The 15,488-nt window shown below is 32.7% G+C and overlaps 1 protein-coding gene across 1 annotated transcript in view; it reads left to right on the top strand.

Moving 5' to 3' along the window:
• The window catches only part of LOC129749948 (angiotensin-converting enzyme), a 405,427-nt gene that overhangs the window by 369,665 nt on the left and 20,274 nt on the right, over positions 1-15,488 (top strand). The window contains exon 8 of the mRNA XM_055745102.1: positions 11,010-11,150. Within this exon, the coding sequence (XP_055601077.1) occupies positions 11,010-11,150 (141 nt within the window). The remainder of the gene's footprint in view (positions 1-11,009; positions 11,151-15,488) is intronic.

Below are 15,488 nucleotides of genomic sequence, written 5' to 3' on the forward strand. Positions count from 1 at the left end.
ATTTCATTAAAACATCACCTTGAGCAAATCGAATGGTCCAAATTTCAAAGCGTGGCACCCGAAAACCAACCCTGTATTATTGCACCCTAGAGAGCCCGAAAACAGAATTTTTTTTGATCTCGCCACGATGATGGTGTAATGTCCAACATACACTTCGACAGGCCTAATGATAGGGTTGGATTTTTTCTTGCGTTTGAAGAACACGCAAGCCTGATCCGAGTGTTAAGTTCGAAAGATCACTTCTGCTGATCATTCAGATGTGCATGTTGCTTGATTGATGGTACTACCTGTATGATTTCAAATTGTGAGGTTTGTTTAAGGCAAAATTAAGGTTTTTGTTTGTTTTTGGGCAACTTTCTGAAATTATGTTGCTATAGAACGGGGAAGCTGATAATTGAATGGGATTTCCAAAACTCAATTTCATATGTTAGAAGCCAGAATCACAAAAGAATAATTAACTAAGCATGTTTGAGTTTATTAACCTATCCCTGCGTGCGTTTTGTAATTTAAATACAACAATATCTAGCAATGGAGAAATTAGTAGGTGCCAGACGTGAATTGAATAATAAATAACTGGTTCCAAAAAACTGGTTCACTTGAGCCTTACAGATACACTCAGGAACTGTGCCAGTAGTGGAAGAAAAGATTAAACCTGAAGCGACGACGACCTTATACCGGTTTATCAATTGGGTGAAGAAAGTGAAACATGTCCAACATGGTAAAATTTGATATAATTCCTCAAGGCCACTTTCGATGGGTAATATCCATTCATGGCGAGACGAAGTGGAATCTTTGCACTTCAGTTTTGATGAACCCAAGACATTTGAAGTTGGCTACAGGTTTCAAGGTTCGGCGATGTTTCGTTTGTTCGTTTTTTTCCTCAATAACCCGTTATAGCAATTTGACATTTTCCTTTCTACTTCAGCATACAGAATGATGATCAGGTTCTTAAGTCACAGAAGATCTTGACCGATCGTGACACACCAGTCTCACCTTCATCGATCGATTGTCTCGTGGAAATCAATCGTGCATTCGGGCCATCGTATTGTATCGGTTGAACTTTGCGCGCAAAATAATAACACCTTCGATTGGGAATCAAACCTTAATCATGACGGCGCAATGCAACGAAAATCAGTTCAAATAGAATCGAGATATTCCAACATATAAAACAGAAGTTGATTCTTGAAAGGCGGAAACTTTAGCGTGCAGATCCGCCAAGATTATCTGGGGAATGGTGTTAAATTTATGGCTGTAAGTTGCAATAATTGCAGTATCGTGATAATAATTGCACCGGACTTTTTTCTAGTTACTGATCGTTAGGTGTTTGAAAGATGATTTACGATTTGTTTGTTCATATCTGTCTGCATCACTCTAAATCACAGTCACTTTTTGAACCTGAAACGATTGGCACTAGTAGAACTCACATTGAATCATAATTTAGATTAAATCAACAATGTCCTTCACTGACAATCGTATATAACACATTGAAAAATATATCTTTCTATAAAGTTCAAAACATAGATTATTGGAAAAGTATGAAATTAACTTAAATAAACATAATATTTAAAAATTATAGATTATTTCCGAAGTTTGTGTTCGATTGAAACATAAATCTAGTTTATAATATCATAACGAACACTTTACAACAAAAACCAGCTTGTCATGTTTTTAAATTTTAAACGCAGAATTAGTTTTTTTTTCTTATCCATATGATATCCAAAACCCATCAATTTGAAATGTTCACTTGGTTTTAGGATAAAAAATAGAGGCTCATTTTTTATATTTCGATCATTTTGGACAACGCATAGATGAGCAACCTACAGCCCGCGGACCGTACTCATTATTTAAAATAGGCTCTGACTTTTTGTGCCACGCTACAAACTTTTCTAAAATGGAAGCTCGTTGAAAATAAGCAAACTATGGATTACTTTTACTATAGTTAGATTAGAAGCAGTTTCCAAAATAAAATTAAAACAATAGTTGAGTAGTTGATTAAAAAGTTTTCGGTAGATTAAAAAAAATGCAAATCAAAAGTCAACATCCAGAATTACCTATCTTGAAGATCGTGTATAATTTTTTTTCTTCATAAAGTACCAAATAGGTGAATTTTGATAATTTTTTTTTCCTTTTTTCGCATAAGTTTGATTTTTTTTTTTACTTTGAATAACACAATTTTCAAATTTCTATTATCAGAAACTAATAAATGAGCTCATGATACCAGAAAAATATAATTTCAAGTAGGATCTACTAAATTTTCTAAAAATTTTAAAACAAGAACTTCGAACTACTTCTCCAAGTGTAACAAGAAGATACGAAACCAAAAACTAGATATCTCGTATTTTGCCCTCAATGTTCAAACTGTTGACTAGGAGTTTTCAAAACTAAAATTTAGCTATAAATAAATTAATAACAATAAAAATATCTTCCATCACCTTCGAAAAAAATAAATAAATTAAAAAAATTAAAATAACAAAATTTCAAAATAAAAAAGCAGATTTACTTCTAAAATAATTTTATTATTCATGTATAATAAGCTTGCCAGATTGCCCGGTTTTATCCGGGTTTGCCCGGATATTTGATGCAAAATTTCGAGATAGTCCGGTCCGGCCCGGTTGCCCGGATATCGTGAAAAAAGTCCGGATATTGCCCGGATTTTTTCACATTTTTCACAAAGAAACCAAAAAAAAAATCAAAGTTTTTGAGTAAGTTTCAGAAAAATCGATTAACGGTATGGAAATTTTCAACGGTTGTTTCAAATAATTTAGCTGATTTACTTTTCTAAACCTTTAAATATTTGAGTGTTCCAAAAAGTTTTTGAAGGCCTTAAATTACATTAATAAAATATTCAATTAATTTTTTTTTGCATTTTTTCTTTGCTTTTTAAATAATAACACCTAAATTTTGACAAATTTGAAATCAATATTTCAGAAACACCAGAAATAGAATGCGAATTGAAATTTCGAATAATGCTAAAATTTAAAGCTTCAGACATAAGAATCAGTGTACAGAAATAGAACATATAAAAGATAAATCATGTTGGGTTTTATAATTCAAAAATTTTAAGCTCACCATATTTTGTCGCCGTTTATTGGAAAATTGGGTCCTGTAAAGGACAAAATGTAGAAACTATGTTTTTCATATCATAAATTTAGAATTGAAAGACAATGACAAACTTTTTAAAAATATTACAAAAAATTTAAAAACTTTGACTGAAAAATTTGGTAGTACTATAAAATCGATCATATAATATTGGATAAATTTATTTGAAAATTAAAACAAAATATGAAGATGAAATTTTTTTTTAACTATTTTGAACAACACCTAAAACTCAATTCGGTAAAAACTTTTAAGGAAATTCGTTAAAATTCCCGTGTTTTACAAAATGAGGAAAAGGAAACAAATGGAATTCTTCTATAACTTTTTTCCCAGAAGTTGAGAGTACTTGCGGTCTTAAGAAACTTTGTTAAAATATACTAATTGCATATTTGGCTTTAGGGCACAGATTTAATAAGGCCGGAACAAATATCAAATTCTTCTTTTGTCACCACCCTCACTCTCCCTCCCCTTCCTAGATTTTTGCGAAAATCCCGAAGGGGAGAATAAATAAAGTTTACAGCTTTTTATGGAAAATATTGATAATTTTTTCGAAAGTTCAAACTAATGAAAGAGCGAAAGTCAATCTTTAGAAAATATGAATAATATCACTTTTTGTATTCGAGACTTTTTAAGTTTTTCATTCTTATTTCTTGCACACAAGCTTCTGTTGAAATTGTTCCAAATTATCGAAATGGATTATTTTTTAATATCAGTATAAGTATTTTTTCATTAAATCAAATATAATGACAAAATCGGGTGAAAAAGGTGACAAAATCGGGGGCAGAGATAATCGATGCGTGACAAAATTGGGGATTCACTGTAATATGAAAACAATAAACACAGTGAATGATCTCAATAAAAACTTTAAAAAGACTAACAAAACTCACATGGCCAAACATGAGCCAAATCTTATGTATGAAAATGGAGGCTTTGAACACCATCACATATAAACGACACGGTCGGAATGAAGTGAAATTTGGTATCCGAGGGTATTTTGGAATAGAAATTGTTTGTATAATAGTTTCAAGAATCTTACTTTTTATGGAAGGGAGGCTCCCATTCAAAATCTTTTTGAAATGGGACACAAGTCGAACAATTTTAATACGATTTTCATAAAAGTTGATTCACGGGCACGAAGAAATTAAAGACGTGTAGATAGAGTAATAACGATAACGATAATATAAAGGTAGAACGAAGTTTACTGGGTCAGCTAGTTTCTAAACAAGAAGAATATATATATAGCTTCCAAAATTTAAAAAAGTCAAACGACTATTATATTTTATGTGAACCCGAGCGAGGCATGGTAAAATCAGCTAGTAAACAGTAAAAAAGAATAAAACAGAATTGAGACTCTCTATTAAACATAAGATTTCAAATGATTAGGGGAGAGTGGGAATACTTGATCCCTTTTTCCCTTCCCTTTCGTCATATCTTTTTGGAAAAAAATTGCAGATCCTTCTTTTGCATTTTCTGACAGTGTGTTATTTCAAGTTCATATGCTACAAAAGTTCGATTGATACATGAACCCATAGATGAACTAGAAACGTTTTCGTGGGACTAAAAAATGTGATATTTAGAAAATTAACGGATACCCGATCCTTTATTAAGTGATACAAAAAAAACTGGAAATTTGAATTGGTGTGTCTGAGTTTAGCATTGGAAGTTTAATGATTTTTTATAACTATTAGTTAGATTAATGGTAACATAAGCGCCGATGTGGTCTAGTGGATAGGCTGGCGCGAGTCTGGTATTAGTACGCCAGGCGTACTGGGTTCGATTCCCGGTATCGGCAAGAAAAACTTTTGGGTTCGAATCCCACAAGCGGGCCGACAGGTAAGATGTGTTTCATTATATAACTGACTATATAATTGGAATGTTTCAATCAGTTGCCAGCTGGCCAGGTATATACACGGATGCCGGAATACCTGTAAGTAAACTAGCCCACCTGATTGACTTGTTCTTCCAAAATATTTTTACATCAACACAATATATTCACTCCATGACAGTTCAAACGAAGCCATGGGGTCCGGGTATAGTGTACGCGTTGCATTGGAGATTTGTCAAACTTTAACAAAAGAAAAAAAAATTAAAAATCTAACGAATGCACGTGAACACAAACTTAGGCAGAGACTGCGATGAATCCGTGCACCCATGGTGGATAACCAACATACATACATACATAAACAATTTTAAGTAAATTTCAATCAATATTCAAACATCATTCAAAAAACGACAATACAATACAACAGTTCAACTTTAAATCAAGCTAAAATTTAAAAAATGGTAGTTTAATTTAAAAAAAAAAACTAACATCAAGCTTGGCTAGGTTTTGAAAATGGTAAATGTAAAAAAAAATTCCTAACTAATTAGAAATGTAAACTGTCCGTATTAGAAATTGCTAGAACGATACTTTTATTTATACAACTAGCTGATCCCGTACGAACTTCGTTTCGCTTTAAATCATTGGTACGTCAAAATGAGTTTAGAAAATGAATTCGAAACATTCTTTCGACAATTTTGGGGAAAAAAAATCAACAGTGTTTAAAGTCGCTACTATTACTATTACTTGAAATTCAAATTAAAATTTATGTGAGAGTGTTTTCTTCTCGATCGGTTGCAAAATCTAGACATTATGGCAGAAACATGATGTACTATTTGTTTGTGTGCACGACTCTTTTGCTTGACCTTCACACTTAAATTGGTATCAATTAACTGCCTCCAACAAAATTATTGCACAAAACACTGAACTTTCAATGAAACCCTCTTTTTCTGTCCCGAATTTCGATAATTGAAACCAATTTTACGTTCCTCAAAACTCCCTTGTGCCATTTTTTCTTTTAAAATTATATGTAAAATAACGTCAGGAACTTGAAAACAGTGATCAGTGAATATAGACGCCCCTTACGCAGACCCTTGACACGGAACATGCTACCTGGAGTCAATTGCACATAGTTTATAACCCTCATCTGAACATTTTCATCTCAATCCGATGCATGATCACGACAATATCGCGAAAACAGTGAGCAACTAACATGGTCGGCCTTTTTTTGACCACGACTCAAAACTTGACACCTGAAATCAATTATCTTTTCTGTTAAACTCCCATGTGCCAATTTTCATTACAATTCTATGCTCAATCAAGAGAACATCGTAAAAACAGTGAACAGATAATAACCCTTTTTGCCGACCCCTGAGTCAAGATTTTAAACCTGAAAGCAAAAGAGCGTCCCTCAAAACTCCTATGCGGAAATTTTCATCTCAATCCAATGTAGAATAACGTCAAAATCGCAAAAAACACTAAAGTTGGGTATGGACGACTCCTTCTGCCGACTTCTGATCCCCAATTCGAAACTTGAAATCGATTTCTCGTCTTTCAAAACACTCATGTGCAAGTTTTCATCACAATCCGGTGTATAATAACACCAATATCGCAAAAACATAAATCAGTGAATATGGACGACCCCTTTGGCCGACCCCTTACCCTAAATTTGATAAATGTAATCGATTGCTCGTCTCTCAAAACACTCATGTACAAATTTTCATCACAATCCAATGTAAAATAAAGCCAATATCGCAAGAACATTAATCAGTGGATATGGACGACCCCTTTTGCCGACCTCAAACCCTAAATTTGATAACTGTAATCGATTGCTCGTCTCTCAAAACACTCATGTGCAAATTTTTATCACAATCCGGTGTATAATAACGCCAATATCGCAAAAACATTAATCAGTTGATATGGACGACCCCTTTGGCCGACCCCTTGACCCTAAATTTGATAACTGTAATCGATTGCTCGTCTCTCAAAACACTCATGTGTGAATTTTCATCACAATCCGACGGAAAATAACGTCAAAAACGTGAAAACAATATTTGTCTTGTATGGACGACCCCCTTCAGAACGGGTCGTCCAAAAATCTAAAAACATTTTTCATCATTCCTGGTCCTAATGAGCATCCATGCCAAATTTCAGATCTCTAGCTCTTAAGACGGCTGAGTCTATAGAGGACAAACAAACAAACAAACAAACAAACAAACAAACAAACAAACATACAGATAATTGCTTTTTATATATATAGATTATATACAAATTAAAAATCCAAAACCTTGCGAATGGGTTTAAACCATACCTCGCCTATAAAATTGGTTTTGTATTAAGAAGTGTATCCAAAGTATAGATTTCAAATAAGTTCAATCACTTTGATAATTAAAAAAGATCGTTTATATCGTAACAAATTTTATGCTTATATGAAATATTCTTAAAAAACGAATGTCAACCTCAATTTAACACGTTCGTCGCCACGTCACCCATATTCGGCAGACGGGTGTATTTCCTGGGGGGCCCCGTCACATCAAAAAGCAGGTGACGCTCTCTTACTTGAGTTTACCGCTCAGCTTCGCCACACGTTTCAAACATGGGAGTTCTCCCTCTTTGCTTTCTCTCTCTGAAAATTTCTTTGGGCCCGGCTAGCAAAACTACCAAAATGAGCGTGGCGACGAACGTGTTAACACTGTGTCTCTTGTTCTTGGAAATGCTCAACTCCACAATCAAAAGGGTTCGATAAATTACACAAGGCAACAAAATTCACATTTTTTCTGGAGTGTTAATAATTTGAGAGCTTGTTTTGATTAATTTTGCTGTACTGAAACTTTTGAAAATAGGTAAAAATAACAGTAGGTTTCAAAATTTTGAAAAAAACGGGAACATTATTGACTGATCTATATTTTTAGTTTGAAATCGGGCGCTGAATCAAAAAATTAAATTCAAAAAAATCTCAGTATGTTTTTTGAGTTATGCTCTATATATGAAATTTTGGAAAAATTAAAAAGTGCTTGTACTCAGATTGAAATATGTCGTAATGCGTATCATTAATTAAAATTTGTTTGCATATTAAAGGTGAATAAATTTTCTATCGAACATAAGAACTTTGTTTTTGCGTATGATCAACAATTTTGTTGTTATTAGACCAAACCCACCGGGCATTGCTATTTCGGTCGGCATTTTAGATGTTTTGATTGGTTGCGTTTTTATCTACTTACTGATTTTCGCACCCATTGTTGCCATCCAGGTTGGTATTTTTGTTTGTTTATTTTCAAATAGCGACGACCGGCTGCGTTGCTACTGCTCGAATGCTATTTCTCGAATCAAGTTATCGACTGATGGGTTGATAGATATGTTGCTGAATGTACTCGATTCAAGGTTTAGCAACCATTATTGGTGGGAGTGGTCTTAGTGACTTTATGATAGAACTTATTATAAAAAAACGCATTTTTTTTAAGTGAAAATATTGTTTTAGCGGAAGTTTTAGGCTCAAAGTTAACATTTAAAATATCTGATTTTCTATTGCCCTTGGAAATTAATTCAAAACAAAGATTTTAAGTGGTTATTTATGAAAATAAGATGAAAATTGAAGAAGTTATGGTAACTTACTTTATCATATCAGAAATTTTACATTTTTGAATAATTTAACGAACCGCGGTTTACTTATCATAGTATAGGAAGAATTAAACATAGTAAATCTCACTTGCTCCAAGCCTAAATTAATTATTAGCTTACTAAAAGGTCACATACCAAATTTCAGAACGATCTGACCATAGAGATTTCTTGAGTTTCTTGAGTCTCTAACGTGAATATGAATTTAAGATATCTTGCTAGGAAGGAACAAAAAATACAGGTTTTTCATTTATAACTTTTTTCTTTACAAGCTGATTGTTCATTAATTTTAGACAAATATTTCACTCGAAGAGTGCTACCCGATTGGACTTAAAGCAAACAAGAGACTGCTGTTCAAAATTGTATTTAAGCTGAAATTTTTTGCCTAACACACAATGAGTACTTTTTACGCATTGCTTTTTATACGAAAATTTTCGGCTAAAATACAATTTTGAACCTCAATAACTTTTTTGTTCCAATTGCAATCGAGTTGCAGCTAAAAGGCTAAAATTCTCTTCGTGTTTTCATACTTCCACGTAGTAAATAATATTTTTTTCGTTCTCAGCATGATTAAAGTTTGTCCTCGGTTTTCTTTTTAATATTAATTTCTTGTTTGCTACCAGACATGCTGAGAACAGTTAGCATCCATTACCAGGAGGCTCAAATGAGCTTTTTGGTATGGAGGAGTGTGGTGGGCCGCTTAGAAAATTTATCTAAAAAAATTAATGTTATGCATTCCGAGATATTTTAATCTGAGTACAAGTACTTTTTTGATTTTTCCAAAATTTTATATTTAGAGCACAATTTGAAATCTGTTGAGATTTTGATGAAAATAAGATTTTGAGATTTTATGAATATCATTTTCGGATCCAGCACCCGATTTAACATTAAAATTGATTTATGAAAATTCGGCACATTTCTGATAAAACTTTAAATCATTGTAATTTTTTTTTAAATAGATAAAGGTTTTTATCAACATTCCCCAAGATCGCTCGCAAGTAATTTTGAATTTTGAGAAAAAAAGTTATAGTAGTTTTCTTTATGTTTACTTTCTCCAATTCTGTAAAATAAAATATTTTGAACAAATTTTTGAAAATGGTATTAATTCAATTGAATTGAAGATATTCAAATAGTTTGGCACACTTCAACAAATTTGTTAAATGAAATAAAACCTTTTATTTTCAACTTTCTTCAGTATTGTCAAAAATATTTGTCGTTACAAATTAAAAAAAAAACTTGTAGAATGTAACTTTTTTTTCTCATTAATCATCATCCTTATCATCATAAAAATGTTTTTCTCTCATCGAATAAATTGTAATGAACAAATGCGGAATCAGTTAGTTTTTCTTTAATGTAGATATGTTAATTCATCCTATGTAAAATAAACTCATTGCGTTATAGACGACAGCTTTCGGCCAAAATAAAATATTTGAACAGCAATAACTAATGTAAGCTAATGTCTTTAAAAATTATTATCATTATGCTAAAAAACAATTATTCATGAGTGATTTTAGACCAGATCAGAAATTTATTTTAGAATCCGATGTCCTATGTCCTTCTTATGTCCAAAGCTTTTATATCTGGTTTATTTGAATTTTCTGGTGTTTCGAAAATATTGACTTAAAATGTCTAGATCCGAATAAGGATCATCATTTTGAATAATTTATTAATAACTTACCGTAAATTCATTATGATTTATCTTGTATCGTATCAGTGACATATCTTATATTTCGTGTTTGTGTGATGAAAAATTTGAATTTCGAAAAGTCCCCCTATGGACAGGCCCTTCGTACGGGCCTGTTAGGAATTTCTTTCCTAGAATAAAGTGTCAAGAAACTTGAAAAATATAAGTAAAAAACTCTTCAAATTAACCATCGAAAGTGATTCCCCTCCCTTTTTCGATTTTTATTTTGTTCAATTAATATTATTCGAATAATTTATTGATTGGTATTTTCAAAATCCACAAGCCCATCTATTGTCAAAATACAACCGTTTTTTACAATGCGTACAAAAACCTTCAATTTTCCGTGAATTTTTTGACTAACTGTCATTCAGATAACGGTGGAGGTTAGTGTATTTTTTATTTTGATTAATTTGTGGGTGTACGACTACGATATTTCATCATTCGAAAATTTACATCCAGAAATTTAAAATACTTACACAAAAATATTGAATACAACACGAACAGTGGAGCTGGAAAATATAATTCGTAGCATAAAAATTTAAGCAAAAGTACATTCTAAATTCTTCTTTTAAAACATGTTTTGCCAAGAGACCTAACTTTTATGCATTTGAAAATTGATTATCCAAACTAACGATTGACCACAATTTTATTCAATCGTTTTTATACAATTCCTCTTTTGAAACGAAAGTATTTTAAAGAAATTTATTTATGTATATAGCATATGTTTTTTAAAACAATTCATATTTTGATGTGATAAACTTCATTACAACTGATTGTTTTTATTTTCTCTTTCAGGTATTTCTTCTCCAATGTCCTTCAGTTCCAAATCCATCGTGCTTTGTGTGTTGCTTCCCGCCAATATGATCCACAAGATCCATCCAAACCATTGCACAAATGCGACATCTATCGACAACCTGCGGCTGGCAACATTCTCAAGTAAGTACGCAAGTAGAATGAAAAAAGTTGAAATAAGTGTTAACTGAAGTTACTGTAGTAATGGATTAATTAAGGGAATCATTTTTAATTGTGTATATGTATAATTTATGTTTTGATCTATGATTTTTCAAAAATTTTAGCCATATTGGCACATTCACGATTGATTAGCTACAGACAAAATAAATACCCATCAATAATATATGTGTTTTGAGTGTAACCCCACAAATGGAATTTGATACGACTCTTAAATCGTAATATGACATGTCGACACCTAATGCGATTAGATTTAAAAGCAAATTGATTTTCGTATATCGAAATCGCTTGAGCAAATTCTGGTTTGCTCCAGCCAAGTGTAAATCCGGCAGGCAACGTCGCAACCATGCTTGATACACACCACGTGTCGGTCCCAAAACCCACCCCTCTAGCGATTTTTGCAAACTAACCTCCCTCGCAAATTATTCACGCGGTGAGTGAGCCCCCGCAATTGGAAAGTGTTGCAACCGTCCGATTCCATCGAAATGGACAGCGGACACTTCTCTAGAAGTGAACCTAGAGGCTTCTTACTACGATGATGATGATGGTGATGGTCAACATTATACTTAGGCCTAGCCACTGCAAGTTGGGTATGTGTAGCAACTTTCAGCGCGTTGACAGCCCCAGAGTCGCGTAGCGTAGCCGGCAATCGGCCGATGATTCTTTGTGGCTTTTCGATGGGAAATCCCGCGCGCTGTTGCGAAAAAGTAAAGAAAAAATGTCATAGCCCCGACATCAGTGCACAGTGGTCCAGAACAAACATTTATCGTGACAAAATTAATTACGCAAAATATATACGTTCTAGACATATGATGTCTTCTGCGAAGTTGTTCACAATTATGAGGGACGTATTTTGAAAGAATAATTTATTAGAGCGTGTCATCCTTCTGGGAATTCGTAATGCTAATTCCTTTCAGGAGCTAGATAGAGCAAAAATATGTTCTACAATGTTGTAGATTGAAACATTTTAACAAACTTTGCTGAACACATAAAAGTCGTACGATGAGACGTTGTGATTTTATAATTTTTTTAAGATTTACATATTAGAACTTGTCGAAAAAAACAGTTTTTTGTCCATAACTTTTTCTAGTGAAGTTGTACAGTATAAGTGTATTCTAAACAATTGATCAACATAACAATGCGCATGTTTTTCTTAAAGATTATAGGGAGCTATTGTTTCATTTGCCAAAGTTAGGAGCACAAATGTGTTCAAATTTGACCATATTTGAGCTGCAATATCTCTGATTTGTGCAAACCTAAAAATCTTAAATTTATTGCAAAATGTAGTTTAAGATATGAATAATCAATGCTGAAAAAATTGGAAATAGGTTTTTTCTTTAAATTCGAGATTTATAATTTTGAAAATCGAAATTTCCCATGATTTTTTATGAAATTTTATCCAATTTTAATCCTTTTTTTTATCAGAAACACAACCAGTACCAATACACAATTTATAAAAATATTCGGAACAAAATTAATGAAATTCAATTGCTCTAAGAAAATTTAACTGTATGTGATAGAGGATATGCGACATGATGGTCACAGCGATTTTATCTCTGTTTCCATTTTTCCGCTTTGTGTGAGCGCACTAGTTTCTTTTTAAGCTATTATATTGGTCGACACAATGTTGTTGATGATGGTTAATCATTATTCCAAATTGTACAAATTGCGTTCATTACACGTAGTGGCACCAAACAACAAGCAAATATATGGGAATCATTATACTCTACAACGTCTCCATCCGCGTTGCTATCCAAAGTTACTTGCATGTACCTCGAGTGGTTCGAGCTCTATCGCAACTCCACTTAAAGATGACCGTTGATTCGGATAAGTTGTCTAAATCCGTTGACCTTTCTAGAAAGATCATGAGTCTCTTTATAGTTAGATCGACTAAATCGAGACTGATGATGGGCTTATTTCGATGCCTAGTGGGAAAAGTCAGGGTTTATCAAGTATTCTAACCAGGAAACACGGAACAAATCGATAAGAGTTTCAGAAAACATCATGCACGCAAATTCAGTAGGGTTGCAAACATCGAAGATGTCTGTACCAACACATGAAAAAGATGTATGTCCATATATGGCAAATCGAGAAAAACGCATTTGAAAAAAAAAACCTATTTTAAATCGATAATTAAAAATTACTTGAAATTTTTGCATTTTATGAAAGACAACCGATTTTTAGAAGCATCTCCTTTATGTTAGAATAGCGGAATATAAATTTTCATGAAAAAAACAACGCGCTATCGTAGATAGAACCTATCTCACGTAATATTTTGTCTTACCTGTTTATACACCCTTTGCTTTTTTCTTATTTTTAGCTTTAGTTATACGCTCGCATTCGAAAAATTGTTCCGGAGTAAAGGGTGTATATCAATATAATTGCGGTTCTGGTTTTAGAATGTTTATAGATCCTTTACTCAAATTGAGTTTTTCATGTAACTGTCGTGACTGATACAATCGATTTTTCCTAAACTTCACTCTCCTACTCTAATTCCCACGTTTCTTTCCTAAACTATCTTTCTTATTTTTTCCGACTTGCAAGAAAATACACTACACTTTTCAACAACACTTTACTGACTGACTTTTTTTTTCGACCGATCCCGATTCATTTACTCTCCGAGGAACTCTCCAAACACTATAGAGACTCTCTCAATCATAGTCTTTTCCTCCTAAAAAGCTTTTTCTTCTCATGACACTCATTCAGCTCTCACCTTTTTATTTCCTAGTTGCCAGTTCACTTTCGGAAATTGATTTGAATATTTTTAGATTTATCGAAGCCTAACACAATTTCCCATTCAAGTTCGTTTGATACCATAGATATTGTTATTTATGAAATAGAACGTATTATTTGAAATATCTCCACTATTACGTATTATTTGAAATATTTTTACTACTAATATTCTTTACAACATCCAATATTCTCTACATTCGCCTTCACTCCTACTCTAATCTTAAACGTACTGAATCCAACAGAATAAAAATTTAAAATGAGAACTCATCACTATTTTTTTCAAACCAATGTTCCTGTCAGAGTAAGGCCATTGTTACCATCAAAATTTTCCAAATAAAAATGTTTTCCCCTATGGAAGGAAAAGGTTGACTACGGTATAAAACCATGAGTCAAAATAACTAAGTTGCAGACAAATATTTAATTAAAAATTTAAGAGATTTTTTCTTCCGTTTCCGTCTTAAAATAAAAATTTACGGTTCAAACTACAACCACCTGACATTCAACACAAGGCCATTATTTATTAATAAAAAATCAAATCTACGTTTTCATTTTAGTTCTGAAGTGAATTCAAGAAACTTATTAACATTTCACAAGTAAAACATTGAGACTATGCTGAATGTTGATCGAATTCCGTTAGTGTTAGCTTTTGTTAATATTTTACATGTAATCAAAGAATCATGTTATCGTCATGAAAAACCAGTGCAAAATGTTTACTCAGTTTTGCAAAGAGTACCGAATATTCAGAATTGTTTCGTACTTAGAGTAGTTTCAAATAAGCGTGTACGCCCGACGTGTTTATATTTCGAAGTATTAATTTATCATCATTATTGTTTTGGAACTTCAAACCACGGAATTCCATCAATACACCAAGTTCCTGGTCATGATGCCATCAAAAGAAACCACCTGTTTTTCGTATATGTACATCTATGGCAACAGTTCTAGGTCGTCGTGGTTTTCTACTGGAAAACATCGGAACTATGCAAAATTTTTCGTAAGTTGTTCAGAAACTAACAAGTTCAATTACAGATTAACTCAGCCCAACAGACGGAAAGCTGGCAAAGCCGTTTATGTTGTGCTCCAATAATTCGAACTGAAGATAATGATGTCCCATTCAATTCCCAAATGAAGGTGAACAACACGCTCAGAAGAATGGCTCTTTTTTCGGTTGATTATTGTGTATGTGTTTGCAATCCTAGATAACCATGAATAGTCATAATACTGATCGTACGAGGAAAAGCGAGCAATAATTCTTAAAACTTGCCGAAAATAAAGGTACCGAGCATTGATGATATATCTGATAAAAGTATAAGCTCAAACAGTATCTAGATGAAGCCTTTCTAATGGATCTTACAACTGAACTACCAATTCTGAAATACTTAACCGAAAACATGAATGGATTACTTTTGCTAATCGTACATTATTAAGATACGTTAAGCTATGTTATTATTATTTTTTATATGATTAATCCACTTTGTGATCTGAGCGAAAGATCGATTTTATGTTTGTTTGAACATTCAAACAATAGCATTTCCTTTTCTGTCTATCTTTAATCTTAACTTTTTTTAAATTTTC

Source organism: Uranotaenia lowii, chromosome 2 (assembly GCF_029784155.1).
Source record: "Uranotaenia lowii strain MFRU-FL chromosome 2, ASM2978415v1, whole genome shotgun sequence".
NCBI classification, from domain to species: Eukaryota; Metazoa; Arthropoda; class Insecta; order Diptera; family Culicidae; genus Uranotaenia; species Uranotaenia lowii.